This window comes from Miniopterus natalensis, chromosome 11 (assembly GCF_054644295.1).
Source record: "Miniopterus natalensis isolate mMinNat1 chromosome 11, mMinNat1.hap1, whole genome shotgun sequence".
Classification (NCBI taxonomy): domain Eukaryota; kingdom Metazoa; phylum Chordata; class Mammalia; order Chiroptera; family Miniopteridae; genus Miniopterus; species Miniopterus natalensis.
Window position 1 is genome coordinate 41,785,694 of NC_142091.1, and position 17,698 is coordinate 41,803,391.

The 17,698-nt window shown below is 39.1% G+C and overlaps 1 protein-coding gene across 1 annotated transcript; it reads left to right on the plus strand.

Annotated features, from left to right (window-relative positions):
- The first annotated feature begins 793 nt into the window (after window positions 1-793).
- Window positions 794-9,758, plus strand: LOC107538665 (E3 ubiquitin-protein ligase TRIM34-like). Its single transcript, XM_016214979.2, is given in 7 exon segments — window positions 794-1,273; window positions 2,123-2,218; window positions 2,845-3,075; window positions 7,238-7,260; window positions 8,482-8,582; window positions 8,863-8,889; window positions 9,157-9,758. Coding segments are annotated over 7 exon segments (1,491 nt in total). The 5' UTR covers window positions 794-850; the 3' UTR covers window positions 9,747-9,758.
- Window positions 9,759-17,698: the final 7,940 nt, after the last annotated feature.

Genomic DNA, 17,698 nt, shown 5'->3' on the forward strand with positions numbered 1-17,698 from the left:
TTATCAACACAAGATTCCCCAGAATCACCTAAGTTACCTGTTTCATCTTTGATTAACTCTGTAAGGTAGGATTAGACCTCTGAAGGGGTGCCCTGAATATATTAGGTTCATCACAACTCTGTATTGAAAATAAATGATCTTTGTAAGTGACTCACTAACTTTATGTACACATCTGGTAAAGGGTTTGCTCTAGCCATTTACACAAACACATTGTCACATATTATGTTATAATAATAAGAGAAATCATTTCAAACATACAGCAAACAATGTCAATGGTTACATTGTAAACAAGCAAATCAGAGCAGATCTTTCTGATAAATGAACATGTAAGGAGAGAGTCAACTGAAGGATGAGAGTGAGTCCTACTGATATCAGGGCTAGCAATGCCTGTTGACAGAAGAGCAGGTATAAAAGCCCAGACCCATAAGTGGTTTGATACTTTTATACTGAGGATGTGTTTGGCATAGGAAAGAAGTGGGAGAGATATTGGGTCACACAAGAATCTTGGTATAAAAGGCCGCCGGTCATCCTTCTGTTCAGTAAGAGTAAAAAACAATAACAAACACTGCACAGATAAAAGTAAAATCTGTCATGTCAGATAAACTAAAAGCATTTAAAATTGTTATGAGAAGTCCTTTTTACCAAGCTCCTTTTTTGTTTTTCTACCTTTTTTGTTTTTGTTTTTGTCCTTCAATATTTGTTTCTGGCCCCTCCTTGATTTCTACACAGTTAGTATTATTTTATTCCTACCTTTCTTACTCTGCCCTCTTTTAACCTTTCCCATCAGTCAGGAATCTGTGACCAAGAGGAGCCTCAGAAACGAACAGATAGGAGCAGAGGAGCAGCTGCAATGGCTTCAGAAATCTTGGAGGACATAAAGGAAGAGGTGACCTGCCCCATCTGCCTGGAGCTCCTGACAGAACCACTGAGCCTGGGCTGTGGGCACAGCTTCTGCCAAGCCTGCATCACTGCAAACAGCAGGCAGTCCATGATCCGCCAAGAAGGAGAGAGCAGCTGCCCTGTGTGCCGAATCACTTACCAGCCTGAGAAACTGCAGCCTAGTTGGAAATTGTCTAACATAGTCGAGACACTTCAAAGAGTCAAGCTGAGCACAGAGGAGGAGCGAAAGAGAGATCTCTGTGTGCACCATGGAGAGAAACTCCATTTCTTCTGTGAAGAGCATGGGAAGTTGATTTGCTTCGTTTGTGAGCGGTCTCAAGAGCACCGAGGTCACAAAGTACTCATCAAGGAGGAAGCTGCCCAGCATTACAAGGTAACAGACCAGGATGGAGGAAACACAGGGCAGAAAATTATTCTTGATGGGAAATCTTAACTTTGCATGTGACTCTAATTACCTTTCCACCATAGGCTGAGGCCTGTGATCACATTTCTTCCTATGCTCACCTTCCAAGGCCTGCAGGACATTTTTGTGCATTCCACATAAATGATGAGCAGACTCTAAACCAGAAGTAGATATTTTTATACCTGGTGCTAATAGGTAGAGGTTTGGTGCCCAAGCCAATCAATCTGTCATTACTCCTTTGAACAGGAGGGGTAACTGGACAGCTGGGTGGCTTGAGACCTAAGTTCTTTCCTTAGTAAAGGATCAGGTTTCTTGACATGGGAATGGTGAATTCTATCACCTGAGACTTAAAGAACACATTCACCACATCAGATTTCTTTTAAGTCATACATTCTTTTATATATATATATATGTATATATATATATATATATATATGTATATATATGTATATGTATACATATATATATACATATATATATGTATATGTATATATATATTAATTTCAGAGAGAGGAAAGGAGAGGGAGAGAGAGTTAGAAACATCAATGATGAGAAAGTAATTGATCGGCTGCCTCTTGCACGTCTCCCACTGGGGATGGAGCCCGCAACCCAGGCATGTGCCCTGACCAGGAATCGAACTGAGATCTCCTGGATCTTATGTCGATGCTCAACCGCTGAGCCACGCCAGCTGAACTCAAGTCATACATTGTTGTTTCACAGTTCCTGTAAACTCTGGTCTCTTCAGAGATCAGCCTGAATTCTTCTCTTCTGATGCCGAGAAAGCCCATTTTTTACCCTGGTGTGATTCCTCTCTTACAGGAGAAGCTCCAGGCGGATCTGGACAGGCTGAGGGGGGAGCAGAAGAAAGCCAAGAAGTGGGGATCTGACATCAGAAAAGAGAGTAATTTCCGACAGGTAGGAGGAAACTCTTCCTGAGGGAATTAGACAAAAACCTGGACAGGACCTTGGGTTTTAGCCCCCTTCCTCCTTGTTTCCTGAGGGTCTGTGTGTCCTGAGTCATTAATTAACCATTCTGTATTCTTTCCCAGATAGGGGTGGTGCTGAAAATGAACCTCTCACAAATTAACACAGATATTTGTAGGTTAGTTATTCTCATAGAGAGACTCTCTGGTGAGGGTGGGTAGTGAATTCTGTGTTCATTTCTGTCATTATTTGGAGCATTTAACTCTTCCAGGGGAAGACAATAGCAGTGGCTCATGGCTCTGTCCCTGGTGTTCAACATTAGGCAGAGGGTGGGAGTGGGGTCAGGAGTAATGCAGGGAGGTATGACTGCCCTGGGCAGCTATGTGAGCTACGCCAGCACCCAGGTGTCCAGTTTGGGTTCAGGGCCGGCCTCAATGATGCAGATTGGAGGCCATTATTTAGGAATGTGATGAAGAGGAAAAATCAGCCTCCCCGAGAATTGCTCCTCTGTTTCCATCCCCTTTCTTGTGAGAACTTCCAAATCAAGTACTTCTTTTTGTTGCTCCCAGTCTCTATCTGATAACCTGAGTCCCTCTCTCTCTTTTCCTTTCCTGAAGAATCAAGTACAAAAAGAGAGAAAACGTGTCCAGGATTATTTTGAACATCTGAGAGGAATCCTGGACACTGAGGAGCAGAAGGAGCTGCAAAAGCTGGAGGAAGAGGAGAGAGATGATCTCAAGGACTTGGCTCAGGCTGAGAGTGAGCTGGTCCAGGAGGGCCAGCTGTTGACAGATCTCATCTCAGATCTGGAGCATCGCTTGCAGGGGTCCACAGCAGAGATGCTGCAGGTAATACTTGGGAATAAGGCCCAGCATCTGAACTTGAGAAAATGAAGGCTAAGTTTCCTCCTCTGCTGTGTGGCTGTGCTGTTTGTGGTGGTGACACTGAGTTTCCTTTGGTCTTGCAGTAACCCTTCCCTGCATCTGTTTCAGAGTTTATAGGAATAATTCAATGCACAATAAAGAAGGGAAAATTTGATTTCTATTTATGTATCAATTGTAGTGCAAAAATTTGGCTGTGGAAGGAAGATCCTTTGTGTCCAATTATATTCTGTAGGCCCCTATATCTGTGATCTAGCCTAGAACATATTTCAGATATCTGTTCATGTTCTAAGAGTTTTTGTTTTGCTTTGTTTATTCTTCATAGAGTTGAGATTTTTCTCCTTTTCTTGTATTTTCTGAATAAACAATTGTGAAGGATCGGTATTATTTATTCTTTAATTATTCAATAGATTCACTAGTGAAGCCATCTCATTCTGGGCCTTGCTTTTTGGAAAGGTTTAAAATATTTTGTTTTTATTTGTATTAGGTTTTCTTAGCATTTTTTCATTTCTGGAGTCAGGTTTTAGTAACATACATTTTTGCTGAAATTTGTCCATTTTAAGTTCTCAGATTTGTAAACATGAAGTTAATCATTATAATATTTTAGAATCTCTTTCAGTTCTGCACTACTCATAGTAATGTCACCTCTTTTATTCCTGATTTTGGTGATTTGCTTTTTTTGTACAATTATTTATGTTTGGCTACTTTTATTGATATTTTTCAAGAATAAACTTTATTGTTTTATTGATTTCTTTATTTTTAACCTTTCTATATCACATTTCTGCTCTCATTTATTTAGTTTTCTTTCTGTGTGTATGTGTAAATGCACATGCATGCATGAGTGTATGTATGTGTATATATGTGTCTGTGTGCATTGTGTTTAATTTGTTCTTTTTCTAGTTTCTTAAAGTGGGAATTTTGAACACTGATTTGACACAATTTTTTTTTTTGCTATACTTCTTATCAATACAAATGCATTGTTTTAGCTATATTCCATACTTTTGGATTACTTACTTGTTCTTTTGATTCAATTCAACTTATTTTCAAATTTTCTTTTTTATTTTTATCTTAACCTTTGAAATATTTGAAACTGTGTTTAATTTACAGACACTAGGTGATTTTTTTACTTTTTCTTCTGCTGTGTAGTTTCAATTTAATTCTTTTCTAATCAGAACACATATGTTTTATTATTTCAATCTTTTAAATATATTGACACTTGCTTTATGGACTAAAATATAGTATGTCCAAAATTTTTATATGAATTTGGAAAGAATGTGTATTTTGCTTTCATTGAGTGAAAGGGTCTATAGATGCCAGATAGGCCGAGCTGGTTGATAATGTTGGCTATGTCTTCTACATTGTGATAATTTCTCATTTATATTTTTTATAATTTTTTCTTTTTCTTAAATCTCTTTAACATTTCTAGTAAAAATGGTTTGGAGGTGATGAACTTCCAGCTTTTTCTTATCTGGGAAACTCTTTACATCTCCTTCAATTCTAAATAATAGCCTTGCTGGGTAGAGTAGTCTAGGTTGTACAGGTCCTTGGTTTTCATCACTTTGAATATTTCATGCCACTCCCTCCTGGCCTGCAAAGTTTTGGTTGAGAAATCAGTTGGTAGTCTATGAAAGCCCCCTTCTAGGTAACTAACTGTTTTTCTCTTGCTGCTTTTCAGATTCTCTCTTTGTATTTTTCATTTCTCACTGAGTTTTTTTTATGCTTTCTATCTCCTTTTCATGGTTTCTGTCTCTTTGTTGAAGTTTTCAGTCAGATCATCTATTCTTCCTCTAAGTTCATTGAGCATCCTTATAACCAGTGTTTAGAATTCTGCATCTGGTAGATTGCACACCTCCATTTTGTTTAGTCATTTTTCTGTAATTTTGTCTTGATCTTTCATTTGGGATATGTTTCTTTGTCTCCTCATTTTGGCTGTCTTCTTATATTTATGTATTCACGATATCTGCCACATCTCTCAGTCTCAGTAGAGTGGCCTTATGTAGTAGGTGTCTTTGGGGGCCCAGTGATGCAATTTTTGTGTTCATCTTAACCAGGTGCTCTAGGGGTGTCCACTGTTTGGGCTGTGTGTGCTCTCTTGTTGTAGTTGAGCCTTGATTGCTGTTGCCACATTGGTGGGCTGGATTGCCCCTCAGACTGAGTAGTGATTCTATTTCTTAATCTTTACACGTGGGTGTGGTACCAGCCAGTTTTGACTCCAACCCTCCTACCGGGTCCAGGTACCTTATTCTTTATATCCTTACTTATAGGAGTTCTGTTCAACTTGTAACCATGTGGTTCTCAAGGGTGGTTATTCTATAATTTAGTTATAGTTTTGATGTGGGAGGAGATGAGCACAACATTTACCTAGTCCATCATTTTGACCAAGAGGCTCTTTTTACTTTTTTTCATATTCGTGTCTTTGAATCCAAAATGTGTCCCTTGTAGATAGCAATAATTGAAATTGCTTTTTGTCTACTCCAACAATCTCTGCCTTTAATTGGTAGATTAAAAAATAACATTTAATGCAATTGTCAGTGTAGCTCTATTTAATTTAATTGTGTTGTTAGTTTCTGTAAGTCACCTGCAATTTTCATTGTTCTCTTTCTCATTGACTGGCTTCTTTTGAGTTAAAGAGATATTTCTAGTATGAAATTTTATTTTACTGTTTTTTAACTTTGTGGTGGTTGCTCTTGTAATTAAAATATGCATCCTGTTTTATCATGATCTATTGAAGACTGATACTAAATTAATTCTGGTAAAATATGGATACTTGCCTCCAACATTGTTTTATGTTATTTCAGCAACAACACAGTGATACTTTTGATATGGGTACTTAATCCAATGTAAGCCAATGCCATGCAGGCCTTAGAATTATTTGATAAAACTGGAAAGACAACTTCTATTTTGGAGGGAGGATTTATATGGGGAGATTTATGTTTCCTTCGTGAACTGAGGATACAGTCAATATAGAGGGAAGAAGTAGAATTTGGAGAATGAAATAGACCTGTTCCTGATGACAATGTTTGAGCTTCAGAATTAAGCTTTGATTAAAGTTACAACTGTCCCCTAAATTTCTTTTCTCTTCTTCTACTTTTAATTGTTGTTGTTTTTTGTCATATACAACAAAAAGGCCCTAATACAGAGAGTAAAGTGGTGTGTGTGTGTGTGTGTGTGTGTCTAGACCCAGTGGCTGGCCTAGTTTTTGGTGTCATGGAAAAAGTTATTCTGAAATAAAGACCAAATCTATTTGTGCATATTTGTTCAAAGAAATAAACTTGTGATGATAAAGTTCAGAAGACTAAAAACAGTTAACGATATGAACTAAACTGTCTTGCTAGAAACTGAAATGCAGTAAATATCGTAGTGTTCAGAACAGTGATTGAGTGTATATAGGTAATGTGGACAGAGGTGTAGAAAAGAAGAAGTAATTTGTTTGCTGTATTGTAAGTAACATAGTAAACATCCTAAATTACTGGTTCCTGTGGCTTCTTTTCTAGGGATTATATTAACCTGCATTTAAGAGACAAAATTGAGTAAATATAAAGACTTGGAAATAAATTACACCTATGTGAGTGTTGTTTTTAAGGGTGTGGATAAGATCAATTATAGATAGTGGGTGAAACAAGAGGAGAGCTTTGAGAAACACCTACATTAATACATGTGTTTGCTTGTACACTCAACATAAGCCAGGAAAACTTTTGAGGAATACTATAACTACTCATCTTTGATTCTTCCAATTATGGCATAATGCTTGACAAGTATTAGTACATCACTTTACATTTGCGTTGAATAAATGCACAAACCATGAATTATTCAAATCATCTCACGAGGAGCCTTACAAACATGGGGAAAATATCACGGCCTCATGCTTTCCTCATAAATGTCCCATATCCAGGTACTGGGAGTTCAAGCTGCACTTCCACAAGTGTCAAAGTTTTTTCTGTATTTTAGGGAAACTGACAACTTTTAAATGAGTCTTCTGAAATGGTTGACCTGGGTCTTGTCTTTATTTTTTTACTCTCACCTTGGGACAACCTCTATTTCCACCAGATCAGGGGGTGTAGGGATGTGATGAAGCTTTGGAAGTAAGGAGAGCTTATTACTTTTTGACTGTTTTTTCTTTCCTCCCTAGGATGTGAATGGCATTATCGAAAGGTACGTGTGGAAGACCAGCAATGCTTTTTTGTGCTGTGAAAAGTGGTTTAAAGCTTTTAAAGTTACCTGTTGCTTAATTAGAATAAAATATTGTTCAGGGCAGAAAATTTTGGATATAGTTTTATCTTAAATATCTGTTCATATACCATGGTTTGAGTGTTCTATATCTGTTTAGAGTGACCCAGACTTTATGATAAGGAATTACTTGGAGGTAAGTTGCAGAGTTTGGGTCAGTAGTAGTTAAGGATAAGATATTGCAGTATCAGACCCATGTGACTATAAATTTTATTCACTCAGCATGCCTGTATCTAACTCTGATTTCCTCATTTCATAGGTGATGAATTTATCATGGGAATATCATGTCTCTTTTACCTCATAAGCACCCAGAATTTGAAACACCTTTATATTTAAATTTCTGCTCTGGGAATAGAAACGACCAGGTCCTTCTATATGCATCTCTGTATTTTCCAAAAATGGACTTGAATATCAAGGAATATTTTGACTCTGGGGCAAACAACTGATCCACTTTAGTCATGTACTTTTGAAGCCAGGATGGAAGGGCATGATCTTGTTCCTAAAATTTGGACACCTACTTGCCTACATCAGTCTCTTCAGACTACTGCTAGTATAGTGTTCATAATGTCTTCTTTTTCAAGTGTTATATTTTTTCCCAGAGAACATGAAATCTCAGATGTTGTTGTGGAGGCCTCCCTGCTGGGAAGTGGAGTTTAAAGGTCTTGGTCTTCCCCAGGCAGTATTCCCACACTTGATATACCTCAAACCACCAGGAGCCACTTTCTGCAACTTCATTTTCTTATCATATTCCAAGGAATCTACATCCATAGAGAAGTCATAACTTTTCCTCATTTTAATTTATTTCATGGTATTAAATTGTGCACTTTAAAGAAAACAATTATTGCATATAATTTCATATGATTTTTAGGACTTAGACAGGGAGAGGATAGTTATCATTTTGAGAAGAATAAACTACTCCTGAGAGGTCAACGCCTTCCCAAGGGCACACACTGGTTAACTGGGAAAGTGGACTGAGCACCTTTCTTTTTGGCTTCAAGGTCAGGAGTCCACTCTCTCCTTTCCCAGGGGTCCATAGAAGGGGTGTCAAGTGCTCAAAGTGGTGAATAGATAAAAATCAGTGGTTTTGGGGAAACAAAAATTCAGAGGTGTGGGGATTTTTATTTTTATTTTTTTTGTCATCCCTAGGAGTAAGACCTTCACTCTGAAGAAGCCAAAAACTCTCCCCAAGAAACAAGTGAGAGTGTTCCAAGATCCTTACCTGAGCAAGGTGCTGCCAGCCTTTAATGGTGAGGAATGCTAGAGCAAGTGGGTGACTGAGGATTTTGTTTTGGTGGGAGTTACATTTCAGTTTCTAGATATGGACAGAGGAGACAAAGGAAGATGGGTGTTATGTGCTGATGGGTATTCTGGGCATATTCAACAGGGATTAGGAAGCTGTCTTGGTCACCTCTCATTCTTACATGTACTACCTTATGTAGACACCAGTTTTCCCTGATTGGAAAGAAATAGATTTTAATTATAGATTATTTTGCCTATATTTAATGTTATCAATTTTTGTCATTACAGAGCTGACAGATGAGTGACGCTACTGGGGTAAAGAGAAATCACAGTATCATGAAGCCTCCTTGTCTTCACCTTCTGTTAGAATTTTATACTTTCTACTAGATCTAATGTGTTAAGATGCGTGTTTTCCTTCCCAATACACACATACATATTATATTTCTGCAGCTTTATGCTGCTCCTCAAGAACCGAACCAAGTTCTTTCCGGTTCCCACTCATTCTATTCTCAAGATCTGTCTTACAATGTCACAAATAAAGCTGCATGATATTCCTCACCCAACCCTGTGTTTTTTCGACAGTACACGTGACCCTGGATCCTCCCACGGATAAAGCAAATGTTATCATTTCTGCGGACTGGAAACAAGTGAGGCCTGCCTTTTATTTGAGAACACTTTATTTGTATCAGAAAGGCGATTGTGAGGATTATGGTGTCCTGGGATCACGCCCTATGACATCAGGGAAACATTACTGGGAGGTAGATGTGTCAGGGAAATATGCCTGGGTTTTGGGGGCATGTGAAGAAAACCCCCCTGACTCCAATAGGAAGGATTTTGTAAGACGAGGTAACAAGCGTCAACATGTTTGCTCTAGATATCAGCCTAAAAATGGCTACTGGGTTATAGGGTTAGAGAATCATTCTAATTACAAGGCTTTTGTGGATTCTCCCTCCTCCGATCCCTCCACCTTAACCTTCACCCTGGCTGTTCCTCCCCATCGTGTTGGGGTTTTCCTAGAGTACGATGCTGGCACTGTCTCATTTTTTAACATCACTAACCATGGTTTTCTCATCTATAAATTCTCTGCATGTTCCTTTTCTGGGAAAATGTTTCCGTATTTCAATCCTATGAAATGTACTGCCCCCATGACACTGTGTCCTCCAAGCTCTTAAACCTCTCACCCCCCCCCCACGCCTATTGGGTGCGTCTAATGCATTGAGCTAACCTGCACCATTCTCACCATCTTTTCCTTGCTACCTTTTTATTTCTATTTGAACAGCCTTCCTTCATCAATAGGATGTACAATTTGCCTCATGTCATATTTTCCCCAATATCTTCTTTGCATTAACAGAGAAGCCTAATTTATCATTTTCTGTAATCCCAAAGAAAAGGACTATTGCATCATAAAAAAAAAAAAAAAAAACATGTATGAAGGTAACATCTCTACCAATTTTTACAAACCCATTTCCTCTGCCTCTGACTGAGAGCATGAAGGGAAGCTTTTCAACAACTTTTGTATATTACTGAAGAGCTTGTGTAGAGGTCATGCACTACTCTTTACCCCATGAAGTTCATTAGTTATCAAGGTGTGAAGGAGAAAATATCATAAATAATATGTACTAAGAGTGGAAGTTTTGTGTCCACAGTGTCTGAGTTCAAGTCCAGTCTCTCCAAATACACACAGTGAACCTGGAGTAGAATGCCTGAACTCTGATGTTATTTTCTTTAAATAACCCTGGTAATGAAACAGCACCATTGTTAAGATCACTGTGAGAAGAAAACTGCTATTAAGTGTATAACATGTAAGTGTCTCAACTGAATAAACATTTCCTCTACTAATTACTGAGGAATATAAGCTGTGAAAAGTGTCTCATGAAGCAGGTTTGTGCTCATAGGAGCACTAGGGTGGTTTTTACTGAAGTCTCATGTTTCAGATCCCAGATACCTCTGTGCTGCTATCAAGACTATTCCAGCTCTCCTAGTGACACATAAGCCTGTGTGTGTGTGTGTGTGTGTGTGTGAGACAGTGAGAATTTTATTATAATTCTGGTGTTACTACATATCAGCCCTGATCAAGTAAAGCAAATTCTAGAGGATTCAGTTTCACATTTGTAAAAATATATATATATGAAATTTACCTGATGTATTATTGTGAAAATTAAACAATAGAATGCTTTGAATAACTTCTGTCATTTCTAGCACATAAGGAGTAATAAGTATGCTGTATATTCATTTTTGGTTTCCCTTTCACTGTGACTAAAATAAATGATTTAAGAATACCTATTAGTTTACTTTCAACATTATTACCCTTGCTTTGTTTTAAAAAATAAAATAACTTGATGAAAGAAGTACAACTTTCTTTAAATTTTAGCTGATTGTAAAACAAATGTTTCTATACAGCTTTCTGGTCTAATTTTCTTTTCATTTTTTTGTGGCAAATATGTCATTGAAATTGAATTTTAATTTCAGTTCTGTTTGCCTTGCTTTAAAAATTTATCATTCCCAAGAATACAGTAAGTGTAAGAAGTAACAATTGGGGGATTTCTTAACAATAGTGTAGGTAAGTGTTTTGTTGCCCAGGTCAGCCTTCCTTTTCCAGTGTGGTGCAAGTTTTTAGAAACAAAAGAAAAACCAGTCCTTCTCTAATGAACTGAAAAACAACAACACAGGGCACAAGAAGTACTGTGGTTAGAGTGCAGTGGTGTAGATAAAACAACAGGCTTTGAGGTAAGTGTCTGAGTACATCTTAGGAACAGAATATCAGAAGAATTGTTGGTTAAAATATATCAAAGGAGTTTACATAAATGCTAACAATACCAGAATTTGATTATGAACACAGCAATTATTTTGACAGCGACACCACCAATAGATAAAAACTGTGATTATCATCAGCATGCTTAATGTCATTAAAATTACATCCATAGCAATGTAACTTTGTTTCTATTTAAATATCAATCCCCATATACAAAATTTTATATATAAATCTGACACAATAAAAAATAACATAAGGAAAGTCCCTTCTTGCCTTCATAAATCTCACTGCTCTTGGGTGCAGGGCCAGATGAAGTGGGATACTCAATAATAGTATATGCGATGACAAAGCTGATAAAGGAGAAAATGCCAGCTCTCAGAATGCAATCAGTGCAAAATTTACGTGATTATCTGAACACTTGCAAAGCATCATGAGTTTATATGCTGTTAGAAATAACTTCATTCATACCCTTGAATCTTCTCGCACATTTACATCATGGAATACTATGCAGCTGTAAAAAAGAAGGATCCCTTACCCTATGAGACAGCATGGCGGGACTTGGAAAGTATTATGCTAAGCGAAATAGGCCAGTCAGACAGGCAAGTATCACATTATCTCACTCACATGTGGAATCTAATGAACAAAATAAACCGAAGAACTTAATAGATCCAGAAACACAGAAGCACAGAACATACTGACAAATCTCAGAGGGGAGGTAGGGGTGAGTGGGCAGGCGGGGAGGGATTAACCTAAGAACTTATATGCATATATGCATAACCCATGGGCACAGGCAATAGGGTGGTTAAGGCCTGGGAGGAGGGGTGCGGGGTGGAGGGGATCAATGGAGGAAAAAAGCGAACATTTGTCATACTTTCAACAGTAAAGATAAATTTAAATAAGTAAATAAATTACAGACATTGACAACAACAAAAATAATAGCACAAAAACACTGAAAACAGGATGTTAGTTTGCAAACACTCGCCAAAAGCTTTGGTGGTGGGAGGATGGTAAAAAAATAAAAATTACTTCATTCATATCCTTGAAATTGTAACTGACAATATGGCTAAGCAATTATGCTTACATAAATTCCAGTTCTTGCTTTACAGGCATGTGAATCAAAAAGAGTTAGCTTACTCAACTGCCGGTTACAAACAATACCAAAATATCTGTGCTTTAATTAGGAAAAATCGACCTTTCAGTCGCCTTTCATGTCTCATATGATTTAATGTGTGAAGACTGCAGGGCTCTGCAGTCTTGTCAGTCAGGGGCCCTTGTCTGGAGCTTCCACCAGCCCGTAGGTGCAGCATCTGAAACATGTTCTCAGAAGAACAAGATTGATAACAGGGCATGAAAACATGTAGAGAAAATAGAAATGTTTCAGTTCTGCTTTTTAAAAAATTTTACCTATTTTTATTTTATTGTTATTCTATTTTTATTATAGAACTATGCCATGCATTAGTTGTACCTCCTTTTTAATTTATTGTTATTTTTAATTTAAAAAAATTTTTCAGTTCTGCTTTTGATTGATGGTGTAAAAAGGGCCAAACGTTTGCCACGGGAAGTGGGAAAAGAGGAAGATTATGGAGGTGTGAGTGTCACCCAGAGAAAGACTCCACTTGAAGAGCACCATCTGTTAACCTCCACGCTCTTCCTGCCCCCTACTTGTTGGTGACTGTCACTGCCACAGTTGTACCACATGATGTCTGGAGGACTTTCTCAACTGGCCTGCCTAGGTCAGGAACAAAAACTGGAAGCTAACTGGTGGACTCCTAAGATTCAATGGTGGTGTAGAAAAGTTTTCTCAATAGGCTCACAGTAAAGGCTCTTTTCTAAAATTTCATTTTTATCTTTCACCAGGACAGCTGCTACCTCTCAGCTCAAATTAATAGAGCTTTGTCTCTGATTATCTCTCCCATCACTCTGCAGGACAAAGGGCAGGTGCCCACACTTTCTGGAACATGATTTTATCCCTAGTAAGTAGTTTAGGGCAGGAATCTAGGACAAGCTTCACGAATAGTTACACAATGGAGTTGAAATTCTGAGTACTCAGGCAAGCTGTAGAATGTGTGGTAGGGTTTCGTATTCATCTTATTCACATGTTCTTGCTAGAATAATCTGAGAAAGAGATTAAAAACACAGTGATTGAGGGCTGGTCCTGGCTCAGGTCCTAGAACGTAGTGAAGCATTAATTTCCCCCTTGGTGGCTTCCCATTGTTATTGTTCTTAAGTTTCTATTCTGCTTCCTAAGTTTCATTTCCGCTTCTATGAGCTTAACTTTCATTTCTCACTCCTCCCTTTTTGGGGAACTTCTCTGTGGAGAGCTGGTCTATTTGTTTGGTGAGTGAATCTTGGCCAGACCTACAGCTGATCTCCTCCACTGAGTTAAGACTCCCGCACTTCTCCTGAAGGTGAGTTGAACAGTTTCTGAGCACAAGGCGCAGGAGGCTTTGGGGGAACAGATTGAAGGAGTGTCATGCCTCTAACTGCGGTTCTGAAGCTGCTCTGCTTGTAGGTGTCTCTGCTGAGGTGGCAGAAAAGAGGAACACTGAGTCTGGAGGAAGAGTGACTTTTATAGAACGAAGGTTTAAAAGAGCAAAGAGTCTTATGTGTTTCTTGGAGGGACCATTATTTTTCCAGGCTGAGTTACACTCATCATTTTCCTACTCTGTAGTTTTGACTCTCTACCTTGCCAACGTGAACCAGAATAGGGTTTTTTTGTTGTTTTTTTTCCAGATAGAAAATCCCTTCCTCCTTTTCTCTAGTGAAGCCTGTGAGATGAAGCCCTGTTCTCCCTCTTCATAAAGCCCAAGCTCCTGGTGGAAGGCCAGCAGAAGTGAGAGCTCTTATCAGAATGCATGTGGGAGAGATGGGATTTAGGGGCTCTGCCAGGGAGCAGACCCTCTTTTTCAATTTTTTTTTTTTTTTTTATTGATTTCAGAGAGACAAAGGGAGAGGGAGAGAGAGACAGAAATATTAATGATGAGAAAGTCATTAATCAGCTGTCTCCTGCACGATCCCTCACTGGGGACTGAGCCCTGCCCCAGAATTGAACCCAGACCTCCTGATTCATAGATCAACACTCAACCACTGAGCCATCCCTGCCGGGTGTGAGCAGATCTTCTTATTGCTGATCCTTTTACTCTTGTCTTGGTGACTTCTGCAAAGCCATACACAAACTCCTGATAAATGTGCCATCCTTTGGCCAGCCCCATGGGAGAAGCTGAATGACCAGTTTGCTGCCCATCTCTGTAGCTCCCATGTGGCCACTTGTCTCACTGGAGGTCCAGGAACAGGGAATTTGTTCTCCCCTGAGAGCCACAGCTCACTCTTATCTCAGTGCACCCCATGACTTTCACGTGTCCTCTCTTGATTTAGAACATGTTCTGCATCATATTAAACACACCCTTCCACTGTTACTACCTTAACCCTTTACTCGCTTTTCCCTTGCATGGAGCTAAGAAAAGGAGTTGGTAATTTTTCAGAAGGAACTCCGTCTTAATCTCACCTTTGAGCAGTTAGCACCTTCATCGCTCTGTTACAAAGATTCTGATGTGATGTATACTTTCCTTCCCTCCCCCTTTTCAGAGATCCTGAGTCCGTGTCTTATACTCGGACAAGGTCAACATTGATGTGTATTAACTGAATTCTCATGGGCTACTGCAGGTCCCACCCAAAAGGAGAAAATGTGTTTTTATAAATTTTGAATTTTTAAAAATATTAAACTCACAAGACCAAATGCATACAGCCGTGATAAGAAGAAAACTGTATTAACTTCTGTTGAAGTACAATAAATACTGAGTACCTACAAAAAATGATATTTTGGTATGGGAAGAGAAAGTAAACAAGCAGTAAGAGTAAGGTGGTATAAAACAAGATGGGAATTGCTATGGTATAAATGTAAAACAAAGAGACAGCAACAATAATAAACCAAACGGGCTACCATAGGACAGGTATCCATAGAGCCCTGGTTAAGGGCTTTGCAAATTTAAATAAATTTCAGGTTAGGTCTCAGTGTGAGGAGGTGATTTTGAGTAGAGTCTTCAAGGAAATGATGTTTTTTTGTCCTGAGTGATTAAGGAACATTAAGATGGCGAATGTGAGTTGGTGGGAAGGCGGGCTGAGAGGGTGAGACAATAGGAGGGGATGTGTAATGTGGACCTAACTAGGCCGTGATAGAGATCAGCTCAATGAAGGGGTGCACCTGAGCAGAGGAGTGACGAGGTTAATATGTGCTTTAAAAATTCCCTCTGCCTGATGGTGAACGGAGATGAGAGCAGACTGTGTGAGACCAGCGACTGTATCAGGAAGACTGGTGGGGAAACTATTCCTGGAATCCAGGTAGAAGACTCAGCTGGATGGGACCTGATGTGAAGAGAGTGCCGCAGGGTTTTCTGCTGAACCGACTGTGAGAGACAGGGATGAACTAGGGGCAGCTTTGTGAACATGGCTCCTGTTACCAAATGACTTCTTTGAAACAAATTGACCTGAGAGCTAGAACTCTTGGGGGGAGGTTCATTAATGTGGGGCAGGTTACACCCTGGGCTAGAAGGAGGTGAGGAGAAGAAAGGACTCTGAATACAGAGGAAGGGGGGTGTTCCCAGGAGTCTGGGTGCCAAGGACAGGTTCACCTTCTCATTGGCAGTTCCTGACCCAGGGTACAGGAGAGGTTTCAAGGATGTTGGCTAAACCCCTCATAGAACTTTCTCAACATTGTGGAAACACTCGTTTTTCTTGTCTGCACTGCACAGATACAGAAAGCCTCTGTGAGAACAATTAGGATATAGTGAGAGGGAAAACTCAGGACCTAGTTGGCCCTTACCTTACTCTGTAAAAACTCCTATATTGTACCATCCCCAAGACAGAGAATACATTTTGTCTCTATCTGTCTGTCTCTGCGTGTGTCTGTCTGTGTTAAGTGGGAGGGATTCAGTGGTATGATGCTTCTCCAATAATAGAATACAATAAATAAAGGAAAAATAAGCACTTGTGTTAGTTTTCTAGGATTGCCACACAAAGCATACTACAAATGAGGTGGTTTAACTGAAATTTATTGTCACAGTTCTGGAGGCTGGAAACATAACAGCAATGATTTTGGCAGGGTTGGTACCTCTCAGGGCTGTGAGGGTAAGATGTGTTCCATGCCTCTCTGCTGGCTTCTGCTAGTTGGCTGGCATTTCTTGGCATTCCTTGTTGTATAGTTGAATCAGCCAGATCTCCGCTCCTGTATTCATATGGCACTCTCCATGTGTGCATGTCTGTGCACAAATGTCCCCTTTCTCTAAGGACCCAGCCATGTTGGATTAAGGCCCACCCTAATGATATCATTTTAACATGTTCACCTACAAACACACTATTTCTGAATAAAGTTACACTCACACATTCTAGGGTTAGACTTCAATATCTTTTAGGAGGACACAATTCAACTCATAATAGTACTTACTATGCTTGGAACAAGACAGAGTTTACCTCCCCAGTGGATGACCTTCCTTAATATTGAGTCTCTTCTCTCATGATGACAGATGCCTCATTGGAACTTATGTTTCTCAGGTCTCCATCATGTGTGTGATCCTGAGTATATGACATATCTCTTCCTCCTGAAAACACAAATCTTCAGGTGACTGTGGACACATTGCCTTATGTCCAGGCCAAGGTAAAGGCCCAATATCTACAGACACAAAACTCCACAGAAGTATTCAGATGGTCTTGCTTTTTTTGTTTTAACACCCCAATAGCATTGGGTATCAATCTAGTTCTTTCAACCTCCATCTGTTTTTCTTTAAAGCTGTGCAGTAGTGGAGAGAACACTGATTGACAACATTGAGGAACATATGTTTCCCACCGACTCCACCTATTTTAAAAGAATGACCTTGACCTCTGTAATTCATTGATTTTATTTATACTTCTGAAGGAAAGAGCCTGTTTTTTTTATTTTTTAATTTACCTTTCTTTATTATTTTATTTTACTTTTCAATTACAGTTGATATTCAATATCATTTTGTATTAGTTTCAGATGTACAAAATAGTGGCTAGACAATCATATATTTTACAAAGTACCCCCCTCCCAGAATTTCAAGTACCCACCTGTACCATACATGATTACAATATTATTCACTATATTTCCTATGCTGTACTTTTTTGTGACTATTTTGTGACTACCAATTTGTACTTCTTAATCCAAGAAGGGAGTACTCCTGTCAAAAATATTTCTATAAGAAATAAAATAGATCACCCGGTCGGGCATGGCTCAGCGGTTGAGCGTCGACCTAGGATCCAGGCGATCAGGGTTCGATTCCTGGTCTGGGCACATGCCGGGGTTGTGGGCTTGATCAATGACTCTCTCATCATTGATGTTTCTGTCTCTCTCTCCCTCTC